General features: G+C 44.2%; 2 protein-coding genes across 3 annotated transcripts; both read right to left on the reverse strand.

Moving 5' to 3' along the window:
• Positions 1 to 26,822, reverse strand: pla2g6 (phospholipase A2, group VI (cytosolic, calcium-independent)). Of its 2 annotated transcripts, XM_079554059.1 has the most exons (18): positions 26,748 to 26,822; positions 25,875 to 26,092; positions 20,565 to 20,774; positions 19,693 to 19,873; positions 16,937 to 17,124; positions 13,068 to 13,164; positions 12,765 to 12,947; positions 12,504 to 12,612; positions 11,099 to 11,218; positions 10,911 to 10,989; positions 9,597 to 9,760; positions 9,333 to 9,483; positions 9,070 to 9,206; positions 6,775 to 6,929; positions 3,427 to 3,478; positions 2,918 to 3,033; positions 2,774 to 2,847; positions 1 to 620 (listed from the first exon to the last, which is right to left on the reverse strand). In XM_079554059.1, the coding sequence occupies exons 2-18, from the start codon at positions 26,087 to 26,089 to the stop codon at positions 476 to 478; spliced, it is 2,376 nt and encodes a 791-aa protein (XP_079410185.1). In that variant the 5' UTR covers positions 26,090 to 26,092; positions 26,748 to 26,822; the 3' UTR covers positions 1 to 475. The 2 variants fall into 2 exon arrangements, with proteins under 2 accessions (XP_079410185.1, XP_079410186.1); XM_079554060.1 differs by lacking the exon at positions 11,099 to 11,218.
• LOC306960452 (uncharacterized protein) lies at positions 21,884 to 24,589 on the reverse strand (the record flags this gene model as incomplete). The annotated part of the gene is made up of 4 exons (XM_079552882.1): positions 21,884 to 21,889; positions 23,787 to 23,888; positions 24,129 to 24,284; positions 24,533 to 24,589. Coding segments are annotated over 4 exons (321 nt in total), but the record flags the coding sequence as incomplete, so codon positions are not given.
• Positions 26,823 to 26,979: the final 157 nt, after the last annotated feature.

Here is a 26,979-nt window from a genome sequence, read left to right on the forward strand (position 1 = left end):
AAAAGAATACAGTGAATATTTCAAAGGTTATGTTATTTCAGTGTTCAAATAATCCAAAGCAGAACATTAAAATTCACATTCCGTACACAATCTATTCAATTTGTGAAATATTGTAATTTACAGACTATCACTTTAAAGGCTCTTCAGTCTTCATTGTGCCGGCTGAGGCTTTAATGTTTCTATATTGTGCCCTTTCTTCATTGAAGCCAAATGGACTTCTCAGAGCTTTCTACGATGTTGTGATATTGTTCCCTCATGGAAACCTACCTGGAGTTGGGTGTGGAGTCATTCACCTCAGTCTGACTGGACATTTGGACACAGCCCAGGATCCCAAAATAAACAGTGCAAATATCTTTACAGATCAGGGGTCAGAACCTTGTCAGAACGGAGACACCCTCTGTAAAACAAAGTCTGGGGCGGTGACATCATCTCACGACGACACCTGGCCATAGTGCATGTGTGTTGGACAGAGAGGTTAGTTGTCCAGCAGCTGTAGCGCCAAAGCCTGCAGGACGTCCCGCTTCTCATACAGGTACATCTGAGTGTCCCACAGCATGTCCACCAGCACGCTGTCCCCCACCTCGTCCAGCATCACCTCCTGGGACAGCTGTGGACTCAGCCTGGCCAGGACCAGAGAAGGGAAAGGTCACGTCATGAAGGTCAAACCAATTAGAAGCACACACGAGCAGCCCTTACCCAATTTCAACCACGGGCAGAGACAAAAAGGGCTTTAAAGCCCCGTTTCCTCTGCCAGGCCCTACCCAGCTCAGTGCCTGGTCTGCCCTGTTAGGTGAGCGTCCCCACTGCCCAGGCCAGGGCCCATCCGGGCTGACCAGGACCAGGTGCAAGTTTGGCCCTGGGCCAAAGCACTGAACTGATATTAACGTGACGTGAACAGACTGCTGGGGTCATACGGGTTTTAATATTTACATCATATAGCTGTTGAAAAAGGTGCTTTTGCCAATGATAGCATTTAGCTGCTATAAAATGCTTATAAAATGACTCTTAATTTGTACTTATCTTCCTTTTTAATAATTAATAATAATAATTCCTCAAGAGCCCCTGGTTGGAAAACACTGATCTACATTACTGTAGACATGTGCTTATGCCTCCAGACCTATGGGTGAGGAACGTGCTTCTCTTTGGTCCTCATGGCGGGGAGCTGACATTGCTGCAATACCACCCCCTGGTGGCCAGGGGAGACTCCAAAAGACACTTTTTAAATGGTTTCCAATGGAGTCTTTGCACCTCCCAAACACTGGGAGGTGTTTGAAAGTTTGAAACTTGGCTGTGACCCATGTGACAACGCTGGGCAGGGAATCATAACCTGTTCAGGACCGCCGTCCCTGATCAGGGACTGACTCCAGTTCCATTTACTTGCATACAGTATTTAGGCAAATTATATTTCGACCAATATAGACATGAGGCACAGATTTTTAAACAGACAATTCTCACCAAAACATCTGTTCCAGTCATGGCGCACCATCACATAAATCAAAACATTAATTAAGGACAGAAAAATACAAAAAATATGAAAATCGAGCTTTAAAATTAAGCATTTCTTATCCATATAAAATCATTTGTGGTCCAATCATAGGTTGACTGTTTTTTTTGGGTCCAAAATACTCAAGTAAAATATAATGAAACAAAAATTTCAACACAATTTTTTGGAAAATTTGGCTCATTATTATTATTTTTTTTAATTATTTTTTTTTACAATTTTCACGGTCAGAAATGACCTAAAATTACTCCACAAATGAGGAAATCTTCTTGTAAACAAACTTTTAGGCAATTCCAGTTCTGTTCCCTATTCTCTTCAAAATTCCCAAAGAAATCCATTGATATTTGTGCTGGCAGTGCTCAGTGGGTGCCAGAAGCACATGTTAGCCTCATGTTAGCCACATTAGCATTTAGCCACAAACTTGTCTAAAATGTCCACAGGGCCATTGATTTCACAGTGGACAGTGGTACATCTGAGTACAGGTCCATTGTCTCTGTCCAACAATCTGCCATAGTCCACATCAACAGTGAATGCAGACGTGTAAAGGCTCTTTTCTGAGTAAACAAGGCGGCCATTTTTTAGTTAGATTTAGATTTAGTCCATTTTTGGGAGGTTTGTTGTTGCTGCTGCACTTTGTTTGACACATTTGTGAAAATATTTTTGCTTTTATAACACTTGGCACTTTGGAGAGGTTTGTGCACAATGCTAATGAGATATAGCACCAAAAAATTGAAAAGTTTACAAATCCAACACACTTGGACCTAGACTTCTGAAATTTTGCACATGTTCTGAGTACCAGTAAGGTTTCAACTGTACTCAATGTGGACTGTGTGCTATGAAGTATATTTTCAGGAAAGATATGTCAGTTTATGTGTAATTTTCGATATATAAAAAGCTATATTTTATTGATTTTTCAACTGCAGAGCCTTTTTACATGTTTTTGTCACAATGTCCTTCTAAATGTACATAGAAGCTACTTTTTGTCCTGATTCCAATGATGGTTCACATAAGCAATTTGGACAAAGTATGTTGTTTTAATAGTAATTTTAATATGGAGAGGTTACTGTTTAATTTAGCCAGGCGAGAGGACATCAAAATAGGTGGTCTTTAACAAGTTTTTAACCACACTGGTTTTATGTTACATAAATAAAAAAGTTTAAGCCAGAGGCCCACTCTGTGGGAGAGGCTGGGTAGCCATCATGGATTCTCTCTCTAATCTCTGTTATCAACATAAACGAGGAGGAGTGTTGCTTCAATGCGTTTGATCCTGACCTGTGGTAGAGGATGTCCGTCATCTCACACCAGGCTCGGGCCCTGTCCACTGCACAGCCGTCAGAATCTGTGCACTGAGAACACAACAGTCCATCAGTGTCCATCTAGCCGAACGTCCAGTTCTACACACGGAGGTCTACTCACACAGTCCACCAGCATCTTGCCCAGCTCCTTGGCTCCGACGAAGCTCTTGGCAAGTTCCAGAGGGTTGGAGGGTCTAAAGACATCCACGGAGCTCACCATCACCTGAGGGGGCTTCCCTGTCCAACACAACATCACAGTTAAAACTAAAGGTCACAAGGCGGATGTGGATGAGTCTAGCTTTACAGCTAGAAGGTCCCGGGTTCTATTCCCATGAATGAATGATATGTGTGTGTGAATGTATGATGGTGGTCTGAGGGACTGTTGGCGCAGATACAGTCATGACAGCACTTCTGTCAGTCTCCCCCGAGCAAACTGAAGCTACATACTTAGCTTACCACCTATGGAGTGAATGTAAATTGTCTCATGTCAAGCTCATGTCTGTGAAAGGCGATATACAAACCAAGTCCCATCCTTACCTTGAATGGTTAGTTCAACATGGTTTCCTCTTTAAACTAAGTGTTTGCAGATAGAGTTCAGAACTGGACATATTTGGCTGTTAAATGTCTTACCTGTGCCCAGGGAGACCACCAGCCCCAGCTTTTTGACTTTCTCCCCCTGACCCTGAAAACAGAAGAAATTAATGAAAGGACCTTGGGAAGGGAGAGGGAGGAGCTGGTCTCCAGACAGAGGCCGTGTGTGAGGAGGGAGCCCCCTGCTGGAGGTGCTTGTTGATTGCATTGCCTTAATCATGTCAGTACTGTGCTATATATGCAAGTAGTTTAGCCTTTATAGAGGTCAAAACTACAGGGTTGGTAGGTTTTACACAAAATAATAACACAGTTAAGGAAGCTAGCTAAGGTCTACTGTACAGATGATTAGTGATGAGCAAAAAAACCCGGAGCTCCGGAGTCTCGAACTCGAAGCACTGCACCGGAGCCTGTTTCGCGAACAGCTTTCAGTGTGTCACCTAGAGAGCTTTGAGCGGCGCTGCGATGTAAACCATAAGTGATAAGTAAATGTGCTGCATTTCCCTAGTTTTCCATTTAACCGCGCTGAAGTGGTGAAGGTTTTCTGCACCTGGCCGTGGGAAACATACGATCAACAGTAAACAGTGGCTAAATTAGCTCTGACTGACATAAAAGGATCGCACATTGCTGCCTCGGGGCAGCAGAGCGGCAGGTGAGTGAGTGGGCCCACTTCTTTGTAGTACCAAGAACTCAAAACTGAGAGGCGATCGTGCTTTTTCAGTTCCAGGCCCATCATTGTGGAATGCACTGCCCTTGCACCATAGACAGTCACTTTCTGTTTTTAAGTCAGCTCTTAAAACTTATCTGTTTACTGTAGCTTTTAATTGAGTTAAGAATCTTTTGTGGTTTTACCTTCTTTGCCTGTTTGTATTCCTTGAATTCTTTTTACCTGTGTGCTTCTAATTTTTACTGTGACTTTTTGCAGTTGTGTTCTGTACTTTGGTCAACTATGTTGTCTTTAAAGTGCATAATAAATAAAGTTGGATTGGAGCTCAGTGGAACAGCACCACATATTAACAATTTTTTAAAAAGAGTTTAAAAGCATGACACAGGCTAATCAACTTCCCTACCACTAAAAACATGTGCAATAGGTGAATCCTCCAGCCACGTGATTCTGACCATCAGCCTGGCTCCACATCATGGAGATGGGTCCCCGGGCGCGGCACTGCCCTCGACCACTGCTCCTTACGGGTTGCCCCAGCGGCATCGAAGGATGGGTTAAATGCAGAGGACAAATTTCCCTACGGGGACAATAAAGTATACAAACAAAACAAACAACTACAGTGCCTCTCGAAAGTATTCATACACCTTGAACTTTTGCACATTTTGTCATGTTTACAACCCTAAACATAAAGATTTTATTTTGATTTTTTTACTGAACGTTCACACATAAGTAACCGACAACTGTGAAGTGAAAGTAAAATGATACATGATTCCGTTATTTTTCAAAAAATAGAAAAGTGAAAAGTGGGGCGTGCATAAGTATTCATACAGCATGAATGAATACTTTGTGGAACCCCCTTTTGCTGTAATAACAGCAGCAAGTCTTTTGGGGTTTGACTCTACAAGGTTTGCACATGTAGAGTCTGACATTTTAGCCCATTCCTCTTTACAAAACAACTCAAGCTCTGTCACATTAGAAGGAGAACGTTTGTGAACAGCAGCTTTCAGGTTTTTCCACAGATTTTCAATAGGATTTAGGTCAGGACTTTGACTGGGCCATTCTAACACATTATTATGTTTTTGTTGAACCATTCCATTGTAGATTTAGCTTTGTGCTTCGGGTCATTGACCTGCTGGAAGGTGAATCTCCGCCCCAGCCTCAGTTCTCTTGTGACTCCAGCAGGTTTTCGTCCAAAATGTCTCCATATTTGGCTCCATCCATGTTCCCAACTATTCTTGCAATGTCCCCAGTCCCCACTGAGGAAAAGCAGCCCCACAGCATGATGCTCCCCCCATATTTGACACTGGGGATGGTGCACTTAGGACGATGAGCAGTGTCAGGTTTGCTCCATACATAACGTTTTGCATCTGGGCCAAAAAATTAATTTTTTGTCTCATCTGACCAAAGCTCCTTCTTCCACATGGAGCTGTGTCCTCCACATGACAAACTTCCAACGGGATTTCTTATGGCCTCCTTGCAATAATGTCTTTCTTCTTCCACTCGTCCATGAAGGCCAGATTTGTGTAGATACGACTTATAGTTGTCCCATGTACAGATTCCCCCAGCTCAGCGGCAGGACTTCACAGTTCCTCCAGAGTTAACTTGGGACACTTGGGTGCATTTCTTACCAGTGCGCTCTTTGTTCGGTCTGTTAGTTTAGGTGAACGACCGTGTCTTGGTAAGTTCATAGTGGTGCTATACTCTTTCCATTTCCGAATGATGGATTGAACAGTTGCTCCGGGAGATGTTTAAATCTTGGGAAAACTTTGTATAACTTAACGCTGCTTTAAACTTCTCCACAGCTTTATCCCTGACCTCTCTGGTGCTCCTTGACCTTCATGATGTTGTTTAGTGACCAATACACTCCGACCACAGCTCTGAGGGCCTTAAAGAAAAGGCTGAAATTATACTGAGAGTAGATTACACACAGGTGGCCTCTATTTAACCGTTAGGCCAAGGAGTGAACATTCTGGAGTCATTAGGAATGTTGTAAAGACAATCTAATGCACTCCGAAAATGCTGTATGAATACTTATGCACGCCCCACTTTTCACTTTTCTATTTTTTGAAAAATAATGGAATCATGTATCATTTTGCTTTCACTTCACAGTTGTCTGTTACTTGTGTGTGAACGTTCAGTAAAAAAAATCAAAATAAAATCTTTATGTTTAGGGTTGTAAATATGACAAAATGTGCAAAAGTCCAAGGTGTATGAATACTTTCGAGAGGCACTGTATGTGCTAACTCATAGACATAAAACACAAGATTTGTTTAAAACGTTATAAACTGAAAAGTATTTAAGTATTTTGTGTATTCTTGCGTGTAAAATATCCGCATGATGGTTGGTGGTTAACACAAAGCCGATTAGCCTCCGTCATGTTTATAAACTAATAATAATTTGAAAAAGGCCGACAAATGGATCTCAACAGTCCCGCCCACTTCCAGTTTGATTGGTCCTATCATTCAAACATCAATACCAGCTTGTCACTCGCCTTTTTAAAACTTCTATCCTCATGGATTTGATTGTGTTGGTACCTCACTTTTTATGAAAAGTCACAACAATAAAATTTGTCCACAAGAGGCCAGTGTTCGAACAGAATGAAGCAGCTCTGAAGCTCCAAATCTTTTACACCGGGAAAGCCTTGACGTGCCCCACAGCTTCACTCTCCCATCACTACAGACAAAACAGTAATGATTGTGATTGTGTCCCGGCTTGTGTGTACTTACAGCTGCTCTCTGGGCCTTGCTGCAATGGTGAACCTCCGCCATGGCGTCCAGTGTGGGGTTATTGGCCAGCAGCCCTCCATCCAGGAAGCGCCCCATCGGCCGAAAGTAGGTGGGGGCGGCCCCACTGGAGCGCGCGGCTCTCCACACCAGCTGTTCTGAGGGCAACACACCGCAACACGTCACTTCCACCAATGCACATCTCCATCAATTCTTCATCATATGGTCACCAGACTGCAATCCCTCAGTATCTCCATTACACTTTGTAATGCACAGAATCTCTTTTCAGGTTAGTCCTGGCCCCAGTGAGGACCCTGTTGTACATGTTTCAGTATTTGTAAGGTTGCTAAATTACAATTACAATGTTACAAAAACGTGACACATGATGTTGAAGATGTTTGTTTGCATTTTTTGTTGGTTCTTGAGACAATAAAAAACCCCAACAAAAATCCAATAAAAAGCAGAATCAGCCCCTGGCTTTATCCCAGCCCCTGTGCCCCAACAAGTCCTAAGTAGTGCTAGTGCAGCCTCTAGTTTATTAAAGCTCAGTGACTGAATTTGGTGGAGCAGATTAGACATGACATTTCTCCTTATTATAAAGAGATAGCCATTTATTTTCTTTAATATAACAAAACTAAAAGGTAAAACACCAGACCTTATAATATGACCTCATTAGTATCATCTTGTCAACATCTCACGATATTTTCTACCAAATTCATAATCCTTAGACACATGATTCTCTGCAACATTCATGCCATTGGTGGCGCTTGTATCACAGAGTAAAGTCCCAAGTGGCTCGTGCAGAATGAGAGGAAGGAATATCGTGCGTGCACCAAAGCATTTTCAAATCCACTGGCGTGTCTCGCAGCTCATGAACATGACCCAGATTAAGTGACTGAGACAAACGTGTGTTTTTACAAAAGGTCTTTATAATGTGGTAGGAAGCTCAATACCCCCCTTTGAGGTCACACACCGTGGTCTATCACCCGCCTACGCTTCCTGGCAGGTTCTTCAGTGTATCCTACTATCAACACCTCCTCATCCTCCCATCCTGGAATACAAACACAGCGAGCAGCTAAGGCTCACAGTACGGTTATGGTTCAGAACATGTGTGCGTACTCTCAACAGCCCTTCATAATTATACTTTTGGATTGAATTATACTGGTGGATTGATTGCAACAGTTCACCAAGAAACGGCCTAAAAGCTAGGGATGCAGCGATTGTCGACACTATATTGAAACGTTCGACTCGCCCTCTTCAATTCAATGTGCAAATAATGAATATTCAATGACAGGTTGTTAGATGTACCGCAGGACGCTAATAGTATTTCAGATGCTTCACCTGAAGGTTCTCACTGAGACAAATGACACAGAGCTGTGGCGGAGAGGGCCACGTGTGTGAGATCTGCTGTGGCAGGGTTTTGGGTTTGATTATAATGACCAGTGAACGATAATGAGGAAGCAAATAAAACTGTGCAAGCATTGCCTCGCAAGGGCACAGTAATATTCGAAAACACAACCAACATGAGCAGCCATCTCCGGCGTCATCACAGACATGCTGTCTGCGAGCGGGACAGAAGACAAAATCTCACAGTACAATAGATCACATTAAAAAGATTGTTTCTCACTTTCTCTGGTAAACTCAGGAGGGAATAAGCTCCATCAAATGTAGAGTCAGTTGTATGTGTGTATGTGTATGTTATTATTAGTAGTGTAATTGTACAAGGAAATAAGAATGTAAGCAACTCAAGACACTGTGTATCTAATTATAAAGCATTTTTATCAATGTCATAAATTTGCGGTCGAGTTTCCTGTGTCACCCTGTAAGTGAAACGTGCCAATAAACCTGTCCTTGTGAAGGATCGGGAAGTTACAAATGTGTTATGAAAGTGAGGAATGAGTTTGGACACAACATTAATTAGTTGCTTCCTCTTTCATTGTTCATAAAAAAAGAAAAATCATTCTAGGTCATTTTAAAAGGTCTAAGGGCTCAGTATTGAATATTTTGCACTAGAACGTATTTTTGATACAGTGAAATTCTGCTTATAGGAATTTTAGCTCGTCAGCAAAATAATATTTGAGGGAAAAAAACACTTTGATTTCTTGCTCAGCACATGAGATGTGTTAAATCAAATTGAAATCGTGATGTTCATATCAAAACTGAATGTTGCGTTGCCTCCCTACTCAAGGCACACCATAACTGCGCTCAGATCCAAAGTTTCCTGGAGTTCCAGTCTATTTAAGCTGCTTTTTTTCCTGAACACAGCACAGTGCTGAATACAGAGGAAGTGGTGTTTACCCTGGGGTGTGGTCAGAGGCTTGAAGGTGGCAGTTGTGGCGTACGGAGCTTCTCTGGGCAGTGAAGGCGGCTCGTAGTTCCTGAACATGTGCAGCTCTCCCGGGTGTCTGTCTGCCAGCACACTGGTCACCATCACCCTGACGCCGGACAGAGGGGAGAGAGTCGGAGAACAATAGGTTCAGAATAGAATAGTTCTTTATCGAACCTGCCAGAACAGTACACTCCTCTGGGTTGGAGCTTTCTCCTCTGCCCTCAGACATTACCTGGGGAACTGAACATCGGCCATTTTGGTGTCTTCTCCAAACTCTCTCTTGAGGAAGTCCTCCAGAGGCGCAGACTCGTAAGGCCGCGAGCCCGTGAAGACCAGCTCTTTCATGCGGAAGTACAGACAGCGCAGGTACTCCATGGACTTCCCTACGAGACAGAGCCAACTTTTCATCGTTTCATCGTTTTCAAGTGATATGTTCTGATCTGTTTGGGCTCTTCTCGGGTTTATCCCCTCCCCAACCCAGAATGCCCCTCTTTACCATGCACTATGGCCAGTGCTAGGATGCCCCCGGTGCTGGTGCCGGCCACCCAGTCAAAGAGCTCTCTGGTGGGGCGTCCCGTCTGCTTCTCCAGTGCTATGAGCATCTGGATGAGAACCAGGCCCTTGATCCCTCCTCCGTCCAGACAAAGGAGTCGCTCCAGCCTGAGCACACATACGCAGAGAGTTCACATCGGTACAGACGGCAACGCCTCATACAAGGGGGCGTGGCCTAGTAAACCTCTAAAGGGAATTACAATTTTTCACTCTTTTTACCTGGCAAACCATGAACATATTCATCACACACCAATAAAGCTAGTCTAAATCGGGTCCATATGGATGTTTTTTCACAGCAAATTGTTCAGTAGAAGCGAAAAACAGCACTTGTTAGCATCGTTTTGCTAATGTTAGCATATATAGCATGACGCTAACGTTAGCTTCCTGGTTAGCATTGTCCGATGTATAAGTATTTATGGGCTGTTGAACCACTTTGCTCCTCTCCATTTCTCTGTATCTTTAGTTAGTAGAAAAATATATTCATCATTCAGCTAACTTGAGCTACGACGGCTGTTTACTTCTACATAAAAAAGTTTATATTCTGCCAGAAAACAAGTGAGTGAAAAATGGTGTTCCCAAAACATACTTCCTTCCTTCTTACAGCCTACAGGCCAATGTAACGCCTCATCTGAAAGCTAGGACCTACAAAACGTTTTTATAACTTTTTTGTTAAGTTTTCATCTTTGTCAAAATTACGACGAAAAACGCGACATAAACACTCTTTTTAAGAAGCTTTTAGATTTGAGAAGAATCAAGCAACTATGTAGAATCTGTGTCAGTGCAATTTTCCCAAAACTTTCCCACAACTAATCCAATAATCCACAAATTCCTTGAGAACTATTCCTTAACTCCACAACTTTCGCGCAACTACAGTGAGTTTCTGATCCGTTAAATCCATATCACTTATTTTATTTGCAGGTAGGAAGTGGTGGCACATGTTTTTTTTTACATGATGCCATTTTAAGTCTTTTATTATTACAGAGAGTCTCTTTGGTTTCAACTGGTGTAAAATGCAAATAGAAATTTGATTTTGGTGTATATTGTTTTGTTTTAATTTGAGCAACAATCACAAAAAATGACTGACTACTGATGACAAGAACTCTGAGTGTACTCTAGTAAACTCTGCACAGACAGCTTCTACTCGTCCTGCTGTGATCCCAGAATGAAACTACATAGTACAGTGTGTTTGAAGTGACCGATATGTGCTGCTGTTATTCCATCCCACACTCGTACGTGACCTGTGACTTTGAACACTTACTTTCTTTGGCTGGGCTTGTCTCCTTGACAGTGGTTTTGGTTTCCGACAGCTGTGTTCCCCTGGAGCATGGGCTGGAACCCTGCAGACATGTGACACTCAGTCAGTTCAGGAGCGCAGAGGACGAAGGGAGCAGAGGACAGAGGACAGGGAGAGTTCAGCTCATGAGGCCTGACTGATGGAGGCCGTACCTATGGCGGGGGTCTTGGAGGCAGGTCTGGGGGGCACAGGGGGTGGAGCCTTTGCAGGGGGGTGGCAGCGCTGGACACCCACACTACACAGCATGTCCAGCAGGATCTTTCTGTTAGAGCCTGTCACACCGGCACATGCAACAGCAGAAGCAGAGAGCAGGCTGTTAGCACCACCTATTCTGACCAGCATCCTCTTTTCAGCTCAGTGCACGTATGTGCAGTCTAAATGACAGTGGTTAGTACAAGACAAGTTTGTAGTGTCTAAACTACAGGGTAAGCAGGACTTTATCATGCAGCATCATGCTGGTTCTGACTAACTTCCTCTGCAGTTTCCAGAGAGTGGTCTGTGCTCAAACACAGGCAATAACACATGATTATTACTGTTTGTAATCCATTAAAGGCACTTCACCTGTTTTACCTGGCTAGTAGTGGAGTAAAACTAGTTTTAGTATATTATAAACTCAGACATTTGTACCTCTAATTAATGCATTCATCATTTCATGTGCAGGCGAGTTGTCTACTTCTGTGACAGTGACCCTGAAAAGTGACTCAGCCAGTTGTAAAAAATGCCCATAAACTCGTTCCTATGTTAGTGAAGTCAGGAATGAGTTTAGACACAACTAACTTTTCATTTAGTGACTTCTTCTTTCCTTTTTTGAAATAAAATCAAAAAAACAAAATCAGGTATAAGGCCTTTTGTCTCATGGGTTTAACTTTGAGTGCCCTTTGTAGAGGACTAAAACAACATAATCCCTGCAGTTTTACAGGGGCAGGTAAACCTATTCAAGTTATTTCCCATGAATAGAAAGAATGAAATGCCCGGTAGGCTTAAGACCATTTGCATCTTTTAAGTGTTGAAGCGTAGCCACATCTTGAAAAATAATATCTGTTTTGGGGCTAACTAGTCCCTCTTCAATAACTGCCCTGTCCTATGGATCTTTAACTATACCCTCATGGTCTACGCTTGAATAGAGGGACATTTATGGAAACTGTGGCAAGTGGCTGGCTAGTTTAGGTTAGCCTACAGCTCATTGTTGATGAAAAGTCATCATGAAGGCTGCTTTATACAGTTACCGGCATTATTGATGTTATTAGTGCACAGTACTTGTTTTCACATGCACACGCAATGAAGCTAATTCTCCAGGACTGTTAACATCTGCGGCTGCTCCACTCCTATGGCAAATTTCCCCTAAAGTTCAACAATCCTAATCTGAGTCAAAAGCTTGAAATCTCAAAATGCGCAGCGTCCAAAGCACAAAATGTGGGATCTCTAGACACACAGAGAAGCGTGTCCAACATAGACTTTGTGTGTAAACCAGACTCCCCCGACGCTTTTGACGTGCTTGGTCTGAACCTGCCATTAGGTGTCATCAGAAGCAGAGCACCGTGGCTCACTGGGCGTCACCTTTGCTGGAGCGGGCCGCGATGAGCCCAGGTGTTTCCCCCAGGTCATTGTGGATTTCTACGTCCGCCCCAAACACGATGAGGGCTTTGATCAGCTCCATGTGGTCCATCTGCACAGACACAAGTCATCTGGTCACAGGGGATTCCATGATTTGGATTCTTCCCTCCGCGTTAACGACATTTAAACAACTGTAAACTGTACTGTGGCAAAAGAAATTGATTTATGTCTCTCAGCTTTAAAGCTTTTTTTGATGCAGCAAACCTTCATGGCCAGGTGCAGGGCGGTGTCTCCATCCTGGCCTCTCAGATTTGGGTCAGCTCCGTGGGTCAGCAGCACCATGGATGCCTCAAAGCGGCCTTTCCTGGTCAGGATGTGCAGGGGGCTCTCTCCTGTTTTACTCAGGTAGTTCACACCACTGCCGTTCTCCAGCAGCAGACGGCACAGCTGGCACACAAACACATGGGAGGTGAGCAGTTCAGTTATTCTTTTTTTTTTAAACATTTATTTAAAAACACAAATGCAGCATATAACATGTTGAATCTGTATGGATGGAGAGATGTTCACCTCTGCTGTCTTGACCCAGTGCAGAGGAATCCCTCCGTACAAAGGATCTTCAGCCTGCAGCTGGCCATTGTCCGCTCGAAGGATCTCCAACACACACCTGACACAAAGGCACAGTCCATCAGATCTTTCATCTCAGAATATCAGAAGTCCCCAACGGAAAACATCACTTCTCTGACACATGCTTGACATATCCACATTTTATTCTGGGGGGGCCGAGTGAGGGCCCTTGGCCCCTTCCACTACAAGCTCCGCTCTAGACTGCCTCCGAATGACATTTGCTCTTCAGGCTCCTTTCCGCTGTTTAGGCCCTCTGTGAGTTTGGTTGCAATTGACTGAACACTGGCCCCATGAGGGAAGAGCACAGCATCATCAGCATATATCAACATATCAAGGTTCAGATCCAGACGGGCAGGCCCAGTGGGTTAGATGGTTTCATGACAGTGAGAAAAACAATGCAAATGTGTCTTTTTATGAAGTGTATGTAAACATATGGATAGAAATTATGTCTATCAAGATATTTATGGAGATAATGTGACAGGCCTGAAATTAACTGGGTGGTCTCACAGAATACGATGCTGATGATATGACATAATATGACATTAATGATATAGAAATATGACAAAAGTCAGAGGTTTTCCTGATTTTAGGCTTATTTCCCCTCATTTCATCACTGTGTAGCTGCCTGTAACGAGTCTGAACCCACACCCCGCCAGTTGAGTAACCGGAGTACTTAACAAAGTCACCAGTTCATTTGAGTAAATGTATGCTTGCTAATACAAGCATAAATTGTATGCGGATTATAAGCAATGATAGCTTTGTTTGAATGTGCACTTAGTGAAATGGCAATGTTTGATGTATGAAGCGTCTATGCAGGAAACAGGATGTGCAAGTGGTCGTTGGAAAGTACCTAACAGGATGTGAAGTATGTGGGGTATAAAGAGCTCAGTGAGCATAAAAGCAGGGAGCAGAACCATTCGTATGGAGATCGGCATATGCTTCACCTCTGCTACTTTGCTGACCTTACCGATACCCTCTCAAACAGACAGTGGCGCACAAACCCCGCCCCATTGTAACCATTGCTACCAGACATTGCCCGGATCTCCTCCTAAGGTACCAGGGCCTGTTTCTCACCGTTCAAACGAGCTTAACACCGCTAACTAGAGCCAAGCTAAGGGCGCAAAACAGGAAAGTGGAAGTTGCGAGGCTTTGTGCGTCTTTGTCCGTGAGCAGCACAACGACAGAAGAAAACGGAGACAATCAAAAAACTCATTACAGAATGTTTTGGGTTCTACAGTGGTATGCAAAAGTTTGGGCACCCCATTAACTTTTCAACATTTTTATTATTACATTTAATTGAAATTTTATGTGAAAGAGACACACTAAATGACACAATCGTGAAGTGAAATGAAATTTATACATGATTTAGATGTTTCTCATATATAAATAAAAAACTGAAAAGTGTGATGTGCAAAAGTATAGGCCCCCCTTTTCCTTTTAGTGCAGCCAACTGCCTTCAGAAGTTTCCTGATGATTTCTGAATGATCACATGTTGCCCTAATGACTAAACAGAGTCTACCTGTGTGTTTCTAATGTCAGTTCAAATACAGCTGCTCTGTGATGGTCTCATGTTCAGAGACTATTGTGGAGCAGAAGCATCATGAAGTCCAAGAACACACCAGACAGGTCCAGGATCAAGTTATTGAGAAGTATAAAGCTGGGTTCGGTTATAAAAACATCTCTCGGTGTACAGTTAAATACACCCTCCAGGAATGGAAAGAGTCTGACATCACTGCAAACCAACCAAGACCTGACCGTCCTCCTCAACTTACTAACCGAACAAGGACAGCACTGACCACAGCTGCAACCAAGAAACCTATGATGACCCTGGATGAACTGCAGAGAGCTACAGCTCAGGTGGGGGAAACTGTACACAGGACAACTATTAGTCGTACACTACACAAATATGGCCTTTATGACAGAGTGGCATTTTTGAAGGAAAACCATAAGAAGTCCCGTTTTCTGTTTGCCAGAAACATCCATGTGGCCTCCAAAACTGTAAAAGTCAAGCCCTGATTAGATCCTTTTTGGTACTTGATGTCCCTCGGACAGTCAGCGTGTATACTTTAATGTCTCTGCCCAAGCATGTCGCCTTCGCCCGTCGCCTTCGCCCGTCGCCTTCGCCCGTCGCCTTCGCCCGTCGCCTTCGCCCGTCGCCTTCGCCCGTTGCCTTCGCCCGTACCTTTTGCCCGTTGCCTTCGCCCGTCGCCTTCGCCCGTACCCTTCGCCCGTACCCTTCGCCCGTACCCTTCGCCCGTACCCTTTTGATGAGCTGTTGTTGGTGGACATGGTCACATAAAAGCGGTTTCTGCCGCTGGAATATCTGCGCGTTTACTTTCTAAGGTAAGAAGTGTCCATTCGAGCATCTGTGAACCGCTGCCCGCACATCTTCCAAGTTACACTTGGGTGTAGGGCACAGAGGACTTAAAACTGAGTGGTCACAGGTCGTAAGATTGAGCAAGTCGTAACTTTCAGATTTAGCGTCAAGTCAGAAGTGACAATAATGCTCATATTTTAATATATCAATCCTAGACGGGTTATATACTAAAATATATCTGACACTTGTTTTAAGTATATGCCTTCACTGCTGCTGAGTCGCTGCTCCTTCACGTCGAAAGGAGCCAGCTGAGGTGGCTAGGGCATCTGTTCCGGATGCCTCCTGGTCGCCTCCTGCGGGAGGTGTTCCAGGCATGTCCTAGTGGGACAAGACCTCGTGGAAGGCCCAGGGCGCGCTGGTGGGACTATGTCTCCAAGCTGGCCTGGTGTTGCCTCGGGGCCCCCCCCAGAACAGCTGGAGGAGGTGTGTGTGGATCGGGAAGTCTGGGCATCTCTGCTGAGACTGCTGCCTCCGCGACCCGGCCCTGGATAAAGCGGATAAGTCTGCACATTGCAAACCATCTAGCCTCAATCTGGAGGATATTGAGCACTCTGAGCCAGGGAGAAGGCTCATCATTACAAGATCATGTGGCCCTGATAAAAAAGGATATGATACAGGTACTGACAGGTGACGCACTAAGTCAGCAAACACACATGCACGTGCGTTTTGTTTGTCTAACTTTGTTATGTCAACTGTAAAACTGGCTATTGATAAAGGCAATGACTCTTTTATGTGGAGAGAATTGTTCTAACCTATGACAGGAAGAACTTCAGAGATACAAGGTGAGAAATAAGGTGTGATATCTTACTCCAAAAGTCAGTAACTACATAAGGAATATGTGTCAAGTAGGGCTGCAAAGTTTATCCATATCCAATGGCAATCAAGGTTTTGACTACTGCAAAACCCTAACCTCATGAGGCTGAGGTTTTTTTCCGTCTGTCTCTATATTTGAGTGATAGATGTTACGGATCAGAAATGGGAACCTCTGCTCTCAGGTTCAGCTGCAACGGAAAAACATTTATCCTAAAGCCTAAAGCAGATTTTAAAGTGATTAAATCGACGCTTTGTGATTCAATCCAGGACTAATTTTAGTCACGTTTACACTGTTCACATAAAACCCAATAATTCGAAAGGAGATTTATTGTGTATTGTTGTAATGTGGGGCAATTTGAGCAAGAAAAGACTGCCTTCACTCATCATTCAACAGTTTATGCATTTAAATGGAATGAATAAAAAAATCGCAAATCGAATCACTACAAAACTAACTGTTTGTCAAAATCGTGCAGCCCTAGTGTCCAGTGTTGAAGACATAGTTGGTTACAGTGGACCTGATCTCAGCACTGCTCTAAACATTTCCAACAAGCGGACGCAGTGGGTTTGTCAGGTCAACGTGTGGACAAAAGTACATGGGAAAGGTCATGTTGTTGATGCTCACTCCTTCTCGCTGTACTTCATGGCGGTGTGGATGGGGAATCCCGTGGCTCCCATGACGTCACACTTGGCCCCTCCCTCCAACAGAGCCTTGAGCGACTGCACTCTGCCCAGACGACAGGACACGTGCAGAGGAGCCTCCCCCTGGGCGTTCAGCTCATTGACCCCCGCACACAGCTGGGCACACAGGATCTGAGGGCACAGGGCAAGAACATGTAACTCTTCTGCTACTTGGACACCCAAAGACAAACTGAATACAAAGCAGTTCATCATGAATGTACAATTGTCTCATGTAAAGCGCTTTGTGACTATGTCTGTGAAAGGTGTTATATAAATAAAGATCATCTTCTTCTACCAAAACCAGACATTTTTGTGGAGGAGTTAAAATTTATTCAAATTTAAAAGAAGAACTAAAATCCTCTTAGGTTTGAAAGTGCCCAATAACATTCAAATTCAAAGCCAAACAAACCAGTCTGGAGCTCTCATGTTAAACTAACTTTAACATAAGGAGAATTGTTTGACAAAATCTTGACCCAAATTAAAACTACCGTATTTTCCGGACTATAAGTCACATTTTTTTTCATAGTTGAACTGTGGGTGCGACTTATACTCAAGTGCGACTTATATATCAAAATATATAATTCACATCATTGTTATTTTCTCACTGACAGCCGCTAGAGGGTGCTCTAGGCTTGTACCTGTTCCTCCTGTACCACTGAAGATTAAAAAAAAAACTGTAATCGAGCAGCAGAAAAAAAGTTTGGAATGAGCGAGAAACATGGGAGGGACTGGCGAAAAGCAGGGGTTTCTCTTCCTGCAGTGAAGAAAACAAAAAAAGCTAATCACGAGCTAAAAGCTAGATGGCCACAGCTAGAGGAACGAGGTTGCAAATGAGAGCTTGAACGTGATGCCAGGAGACGCTTGTAAACAGTGCAGGTACGCCTCCATGCCCAGGTAGTGGCCAAGGCTGGTGCGACTTATACGCTGGAGTGACTTCTAGTCCAGAAAATACAGTAAATAAAGAACACATTATCCAGAGTAGGGATGGGAATTGATACGTTTTCATTGATATCGATGCCATTGATCATTTCTCTTACTGATCCGGTTCTTAATCGATTCCAATAGAATAAAAATAGACTATATAATGAGCATGCTTCTTGTCGTTTTATATTTCAACAGGGTTAAAACATTTCCAGTAACTTCCTATCACAGAAAGCATTTTAAAAAGCTATTGCTAAATAGTTAGTCAATAAAACGGGATTTAAAGTGTTTGACAATGACACGCAGAGGAGGAGTGTGATTTTCTACCAATCTCTCTCCCTTCCTCTCTCAGGAGAAGAGGGGATTTTAATGCCCAAATACTATATCTTTGATGCCACAAATGCAAAAATGTTGATATTCAAGACCAAAATTGGAGACAACAGGAAATTCAAAAATATTATGTAATATTTCAGTCAAAACATCAACTAAATTAGTTTTACACCAGAATTATTGTGTTTTTGACAAATGTGTGCAGTAAAAGTATTTGAGTGACGTCTGTGAGGAAACATTTTATTTGGTAAGAAATTTAGATTTAAAGCCTGTTTGAATGTAAGGCTGTGTTTAGTGACTTTGAAGGCCTTTTAATGCCCCAGGGAAACCCTGTCAAAGAAGCTCATGTTCTCATTTCGTTGGTTCTTCAGCCGCATGTTTAGTGTTTATAGAGAGAACAGATTCAGAAGGACTTGTTACGACCTGCAGTGCCGATCCTGAAAGACTTCAGTTTGTGATGAAGTATAAGTGGTACGTGGATCTGCAGTCGTGGATCTGCAGTAGCTCCATCTTGCAGGTTTGTAGCATAAAGGGGCTGTAGCATCGATAAGAGGCATCGTTGACATCTTAGCCCCCACCTGAACCGAGCACGTTTTCTCCAGTTTAGTGAAAGGAAAACGAGGATGAAAACTCAACAAAAAAGAGACAAGAGTCAAAAACGGAATAAAAAGAGGCCCAAGAATAGCAACAAAAAAGCGACGAAAAGGTGGCAAAAATCCAGTGACAACAGAGCAACAATGTGAGGAAAAAGATCCATTTAGATGAGTTTTGGAGGTCTTTCAAATGAGGCGTTACACTGGCCTATAGGCTATAAGCTTTTAGATCAGGGGTGTCAGACTCATTTTGGTCGCGGGCCGCGTTTAATACAGATCTTTGTGTCACAAGTTCCTCAAAGTCGTACATAGTAGTCATCATTCATTCACTCTACACTCGGTGGTGGTAGCAGACTGTCTATTTACCACGTGGCTAAATAATGCGTCGTTCATATAATATCCTGAGCTCTTATTATGTCAGTGCCCTCTGCTGGACACGTGTGGAGCTCTTTCCCAATGGGCCAGAGACTTACTTTTTTTCACATACTCTGGAATTGATGCTCTACAGGGCAGGGGCCGGATTAAATCACATATGCTTGACACCCCTGTTTTAGAGTAACCTTACCCAAGAGCATTTTCTCCAGTTCAGATTTACCCAAATCTCACATTTCTGTCACTTTTTTGTCCATTTTTTCAAGAAGCTTTTAGATTTGATAATGAAGGAGACATACGGTTCTGAAGGATTGCTTAAGGAGAGCCAGTTCTCAACTCCCATCCCTAATCAAGAGGAACGCAGTACATAATGATGCAAATACTTCAGGATCCCTGAGTATTTCACACCCGACTATAGATCGTGACCGTATGAAGAGAATGTGACCTGTGCCTCCTCCCCCTGGTGTCTCCCCCTGGTGGTTACCTGGATGACGGCGGGCGAGTCCTGCTTGGCGGCGCAGTGCATGGCCGTGTCTCCATTCTTGTCCTTGATGTTGGTGCGCGCCTGACTCTCCTCCAGAAGCTCGCGCACACAGGCCACGTCCAGGCGCTCACAGGCCAAGTGCAGCGGGGTGATCCCGGAGCCGTCCTGCACGTTTATCTCGCTGCAACAAAAGGGATAATCAGTGAGTGAGTTTGAACCTCCACAAGCGGACTTTGGATCGCCATGCAGAACCTTATAGCCTAAACTTGAACTGGTTCATCTAAAATAATAAAGTTTGTCACTTAAGTTTTGAAACGGTAGAATAGAATAACTGATATAATATTGTAATGATTGGATTACGGTTAATGAGAGTTGTTTCTGTGACCTAATAGCCTGTAGTTCATTAATAGAAAGCGCCTTGATCTGTAACTTCTCATTTGGAAGACTTGCCGAGGGCGCCAAATTGGCTAGGGCCGGACCGGAGTCTGCCGTTGACTCGTATTCGAGTGTATTTAACTCTAAATGTACTTACTGTAACTCTGAACAGCCTACTCTGTTTTTGTGGCTTCCCGTACTTTTAGAGGTTTCTTAACCTGCAACACTCTCACACACTCAACACACTCTGGGCTGTGTGCTTTCGCCTATTTATCACAGAATTTTGCACATGTCCCTACTCCCAGCATGCACCTGCTCCTGGAGACATGCTCTTTTGACTCGGCCACATCAGAGCCCGGGTCACTGCTCAAAATGAACTCATCCCTCAGACAAAATCAAACTTTTCTGATTAAGTTATTTAGAATTGTCTTCATATTTGTTCCTTTCATGGTAAAGCAGTACTGCTGTGGAGGGCGTGTGGGTGACACCGTGAGCACCTCTGGACGTGGTTGTGCTTGAGGCAGTCCCGGTGGCCGGTGTCCACAGCGATGTGCGCCGTGCTCCAGTCGGGGTGGTTCCTGATGCAGTCAGTGATGAGCTGAGCGCTCTCCGCCTTCAGAGGGAGCGTCTCATAGAAGGGCCGCAGCTTCAGCGAGTACTGAGTGAACCAGAGCAGGGCGTCGTCCTCACTGGACACCTGGAACAGCCTGGGCACAACAGACTTCGATAAGAACAGGATTATTCATCAACAAGGCAGTCCACTCAGATGTGTCTGCATACAGGCTGCATCAGTGCTTTAGTTTGGGTGCATGCACATACTAATGCAAGTTAGAGCTGGATGATATGATGATATTAGATTTTAGGATCACTTTTATCACAATTTTTACTGCCATACCTTTGTTTTATGTAGCTAATTTTGTCTTAAGCACATTTTTGCATTTCATGAGGACATTTATTTTGAATAGTCCCACGTAGGAACTATTTTATGTTATGTTGGTTCCACTGGGGCGCTTTAGTGTGAAGCACACTCCCAAGCATAAAAAGCAATGCATGGTGTGTCAAGGCTACGGTTTATAAAAGTGCTTTAAGAAAGTATAAGACCTTATTTCAGCCTCGAAGTTATGGGTCAGCCAGTGAGAGGTATGTTTGTATATATTTTGTACAGTTTTATATCTTTATTTTTACCTCATCAACTCTTACTGACTTTAAAGGGACTATACAAAGTTTTAAAATGTTAAAATTAAGTATCTTCCTCCCCCTACATGTTCCAGCCATGTCCTAATGTGTAGAATGAGCCCAGACCTGTTCACCACAACTGCCTCTAAAATCCTGCACTGTCACTCAAAAAGTTGTTACTCACTTCACAATTCATTTCTCAAGTCAAGTTAATAAGTTAAAAAGGATATTTTCATCAAGTAGTAAGCATAGCGTTTCAAGAAAGCCAAAATGTCAGAAAAAAAAAGAAACAGAAATTGAAATTGCAGAACAAGCTGCAGAAGAAGAGCCAGTCGATGAAACCTCAGAGCAAACAGTGGTGCAGCGTAGAATGAAAGGCCTTGCACACTTTCAGATATAGGAAAAGAATTTAACAAGGAAAAGACAGCATTTATGACCCATTGAAGGCATTAATTAAAGCTGCAAAAAAAATCGGTGCTAAAGTGAGATCCAGTGGCCTGATGCTAGCACTATATTTACATCCTCTAGCTCTGTTAGTAGCTCAGTTCATGGTCTGTCTAAAGCCAATACTCTTGTTTCTAAGACCTCCTCCGCCAAACTTATACTGCAGAGCATAAAGCTACAAAGGCTGTGCTGCACATTATGACTGAACAAGAGAGACAAAGGCCGTTTGTCAATTCTCAGAATACAGACTTTGTACTTGTGAACTCCGGGGAACGGACTTGCGGGTACAGACTCGGAGAACGGATTTGAGGAGTTCACGAGTGTGGACTCGGCTTTTTCAGCGTTTGGAACGAGTGAATTCAATGACATCACAGGAAGAAGCTCATGAACCTGGAACTGTGAGCTTTTATAACATTAAATCACCTCATATGAAATTAAAAGGGTGAGACACTGCAGGCCAAGTGGAAATATATATACCAGTCACCCATTCACTCTCTCATTCACACCAAATTTCATTTATTTATCCATCCATCCATCCATCTTCTTCCACTTGTCCGTTGCCGGGTTGTGGGGGCAGCTGTTGGAGCTGCTCAAATCACATTGAACCAGCTTCTTATGGCTCCTCCTGCAGCTAGTGGGTCCACAGAAGGACGGCCTCACAATTCAAACCGGGCCTGTTGGTCTCTCATAAGGGGCTTCTGAACGGCTCGTTGTCTGACCCGTCACCTCAGACCTGTTTGCCCTGGGAGACCCTACCAGGGGCACAAAGCCCTCGATAATATAGCCCCCAGGATCATTCGGACACTCAAACCCCTCCACCACGTTAAGGTGGCGGTTCCAGAAGGGGTTATTTATACATAAATAAATAAATAAATAAATAAATAAATAAATAAATAAGGCATTATGTGTAAAGCAATTACAGTATATATCTTATGTGCAAAATCTTATGTTAAAAAAAATCAAACATTATTTTTTAACTTTTTAGGAGTCTACAAATTCTTGAGAACAATTTAAACTATTTACAATTTAAACTTTAAATATGAAACTGTTTTTGAAGTTCCCCCCTTCCCGTCTGCAGTGCCCCCTTAATAAAACAATGTCAAAATAAAATGCATCTGTCCTCAACAACCTGTTCATAACGATACGACTTTAAATAAATCTATTGCTGATCGCTGTGTGAGAAAATGAAAGTATGACCTAAGCTGTTTCAACACTTCTGCTCAGAAACCCAGTAAAACTGTCAAGCAGGGAGACACTTCTCTGGGGATGAAATGGGTCACATCTTTGTGTTTATTTCCATGTGTACAATCAGCTGTTGATCAGCTGGAGCGCGGCTCGGTGCACATGGAGGAGGGGCCGCCCAAGCCAAAAGGATTATGGGAAATATAGCTGGCAGAGAACGCACAAGTCTCCTCTGATGCATGGTCGGTAAAACGGGCGGAGAAAGTTCTCATCCGGGGATTTACAGCGGACTTGCCGAGAAGTGAACTTTGAATTGGAACTGGACTTGGGCTGCGTGTGATGACGTTTCACGAGTCCACGAGCACAGAAGTCCATACAAGTACGCAGATTGAGAAACGGGCATAGAGAAAGAAAGACGACAAACGCATATCTGCAGAACAAGATGCTGCTGCATAGTGGAGGAGGAGGAAACTGAACACAGGGCGCAGCAGCACAGTTGCATTGTCTCCGTTATAATCAATACTTATTAAGGGTCTTGATTTGTACATTTTTCTTATCTCAACTTTAAAGTTGCTCCATTTTGCTGGACCGGCATGGTTGAATTACCACATTGCATGGCTAGATGCGTCACCTTCGCTTTATACCGCAAAAGACAACCAGCGCTGTACCTCCCTCCGCCTCACACAGCACTGTGTGTGTGAGCGAGAGTGTGTATGAGAGTGAGAGTGTGTGTGAGAGTGTGTATGTGAGAGAGCATGTGTGTGAGAATGTGTGTGAGAGTGAGAGAGTGTGTCTGTGAGAGTGTGTGTGAGAGTGAGAGAGTGTTTGTGAGAGTGAGAGAGCGTGCGTGAGTTTGAGAGAGCGTGTGTGAGAGTGAGAGTGTGTATGTGAGAGTGTGTATGTGAGAGTGAGAGAGCGTGTGTGAGAGTGAGAGAGTGTGTCTGTGAGAGTGTGTGTGAGAGTGAGAGAGTGTTTGTGAGAGTGAGAGAGCGTGCGTGAGTTTGAGAGAGCGTGTGTGAGAGTGCGTATGTGAGAGTGAGAGAGTGAGAGTGCGTATGTGAGAGTGTGTATGTGAAAGTGAGAGTGAGAGAGCGTGTGTGAGTGCGTATGTGAGAGAGCGTGTGTGAGAGTGAGAAAACGTGTGTGAGTGCGTATGTGAGAGTAAGAGGGCGTGTGTGAGAGAGAGAGCGTGTGTGTGTGAGAGAGAGAGAGAGAGAGAGAGCGTATGTGAGAGTGAGAGAGCGTATGTGAGAGTGAGTGTGTGAGAGTGAGAGAGCGTATGTGAGAGAGTGAGAGAGTGTGTGAGAGTGAGAGAGCGTATGTGAGAGAGTGAGAGAGTGTGTGAGAGTGAGAGAGCGTATGTGAGAGAGTGTGTGAGAGTGAGAGAGCGTATGTGAGAGTGAGTGTGTGAGAGTGAGAGAGCGTATGTGAGAGTGAGTGTGTGAGAGTGAGAGCGTGTGTGAGAGTGCGTGTGTGAGAGTGAGAGCGTGTGAGAGTGAGAGAGCGTATGTGAGAGTGAGTGTGTGAGAGTGAGAGAGCGTATGTGAGAGTGAGTGTGTGAGAGTGAGAGAGCGTATGTGAGAGTGAGAGAGCGTATGTGAGAGTGAGTGTGTGAGAGTGAGAGAGCGTATGTGAGAGTGAGTGTGTGAGAGTGAGTGTGAGAGTGAGTGTGAGAGTGAGTGTGAGAGTGAGTGTGTGAGAGTGAGTGTGTGAGAGTGAGAGAGCGTGTGAGAGTGAGAGAGCGTATGTGAGAGTGAGTGTGTGAGAGTGAGAGAGCGTGTGTGTGTGAGAGAGAGAGAGAGAGAGAGAGCGTATGTGAGAGTGAGAGAGCGTATGTGAGAGTGAGTGTGTGAGAGTGAGAGAGCGTATGTGAGAGAGTGAGAGAGTGTGTGAGAGTGAGAGAGCGTATGTGAGAGAGTGAGAGAGTGTGTGAGAGTGAGAGAGCGTATGTGAGAGAGTGTGTGAGAGTGAGAGAGCGTATGTGAGAGTGAGTGTGTGAGAGTGAGAGCGTGTGTGAGAGTGCGTGTGTGAGAGTGAGAGCGTGTGAGAGTGAGAGAGCGTATGTGAGAGTGAGTGTGTGAGAGTGAGAGAGCATATGTGAGAGTGAGTGTGTGAGAGTGAGAGAGCGTATGTGAGAGTGAGAGAGCGTATGTGAGAGTGAGTGTGTGAGAGTGAGAGAGCGTATGTGAGAGTGAGTGTGTGAGAGTGAGTGTGAGAGTGAGTGTGAGAGTGAGTGTGAGAGTGAGTGTGTGAGAGTGAGTGTGTGAGAGTGAGAGAGCGTGTGAGAGTGAGAGAGCGTATGTGAGAGTGAGTGTGTGAGAGTGAGTGTGTGAGAGTGAGAGTGTGTGTGAGAGTGAGAGAGCGTATGTGAGAGTGAGTGTGTGAGAGTGAGAGCGTGTGTGAGAGTGAGTGTGTGAGAGTGAGTGTGTGAGAGTGAGAGTGTGTGTGAGAGTGAGAGAGTGTGTGTGAGAGTGAGAGAGCGTGTGTGAGAGTGAGAGAGCGTATGTGAGAGTGAGAGAGCGTGTGTGAGAGAGTGTATGTGAGAGTGAGAGAGCGTATGTGAGAGTGAGTGTGTGAGAGTGAGAGTGTGTGTGAGAGTGAGAGCGTGTGTGAGAGTGAGAGAGCGTATGTGAGAGTGAGTGTGTGAGAGTGAGAGTGTGTGTGAGAGTGAAAGAGTGCATGTGAGAGTGAGAGCGTGTGTGAGAGTGAGAGAGCGTGTGTGAGAGTGAGAGAGCGTGTGTGAGAGTGAGAGAGCGTGTGTGAGAGTGAGAGAGCGTGTGTGAGAGTGAGAGAGCGTGTGTGAGAGTGAGAGAGCGTGTGTGAGAGTGAGAGAGCGTGTGTGAGAGTGAGAGAGTGAGAGAGCGTGTGTGAGAGTGAGAGCGAGCGTGCGTGCGTGTAGATCGACATGATCGACACCCCTGGTCTAAAGGGGATAGATCAGGATATGTTACCTACGAATCGTGATATGAATGGTCAGACCAGAAACTTGGAACCTTGGTACTGACCTGAGAGCGAGTGTGGGGTTCTCGGGGCACAGCAGTAGACAGTCCCAGGATTGGCTGTTGGCGTTCTTGTACAGAGCAGTGCGCCCTTCCTTCCGGACTTGGAGTCGGCCGGTCCCGCTGTACTCTGCCAGGGGCACATCCTTCACCCTGTAAGGGTTTGTGAAGAGAGTGGACACGGACGACACGGTGTCCAGCAGGCGCCCGAGGAACTGCATTATCTGCAAACACGGCCAGACGACATGATGGACGAGAGGCGCCACCCACCCCTACAATCACTAGTTCACACTATACATTTCACACACGCCCAGGAGAGTGAACTGCTAAACTAAACAAACTAACAAATACGTTTGCCTAGCCTAAACTGATACAAGAAGGCATTTCAGGAGGACATGTTTGTATTTCTCTTCATGGACAAACACTTTCTCCACAGGATGTGAAATGACCAAATAACTACAGACGGTCTGAGATTAGATTTGATTCTGATAAATCCTGTATATTTTAAATGGGATAAAACATGTCACTTAACAATTTTCGAAAATAGGATGGTAAGTGAAATATAATCCTAAATAATTTACTAGAAACACAGCTTAATGACGTCATAATGGCAATACGTATGAAGTAATGAATGATGTCAAGCAAGAGTCGCCTACAGCTGCCATTTTTGGTTGTGATCTTAGCTGTGAGGATGTAGAACATCTCTAGACTGTTTCGTTAAGAAGACGCTAATTCCTTCCACGGAAACATTTAATATAAGTCCGACCTCAACAACTCTCTGACAAGTCACAAGTCCCTCCGCATTTGATGACAGCCCAACAGCTCCCCAAACAGCAACAAAGCAGAGGACGGGTTTGTAGAGGAGTGTGGTTTTGTTACCTGCTGCTGTTAGCTTAGCGCCTGACTTTTGACAGAGACGTCAGACCACCGCCACCGCTGTGCAACCAAACTTGAACCGCGGCCTCTTCCAATCAGCGTCAGCCCTGCCCCGGGGGCGGGACCTTGGCCAGCACAATCCTCCAAACAGATTCATGACTCAGCCTGGGTGGGCGGGATGTTTACAGCAGATGACTCTCCAGTGATATCTATGAATAAAGCTCACGAGAGGACG

Source organism: Gobius niger, assembly GCF_951799975.1.
Source record: "Gobius niger genome assembly, chromosome: 3".
Lineage (NCBI taxonomy): Eukaryota > Metazoa > Chordata > Actinopteri > Gobiiformes > Gobiidae > Gobius > Gobius niger.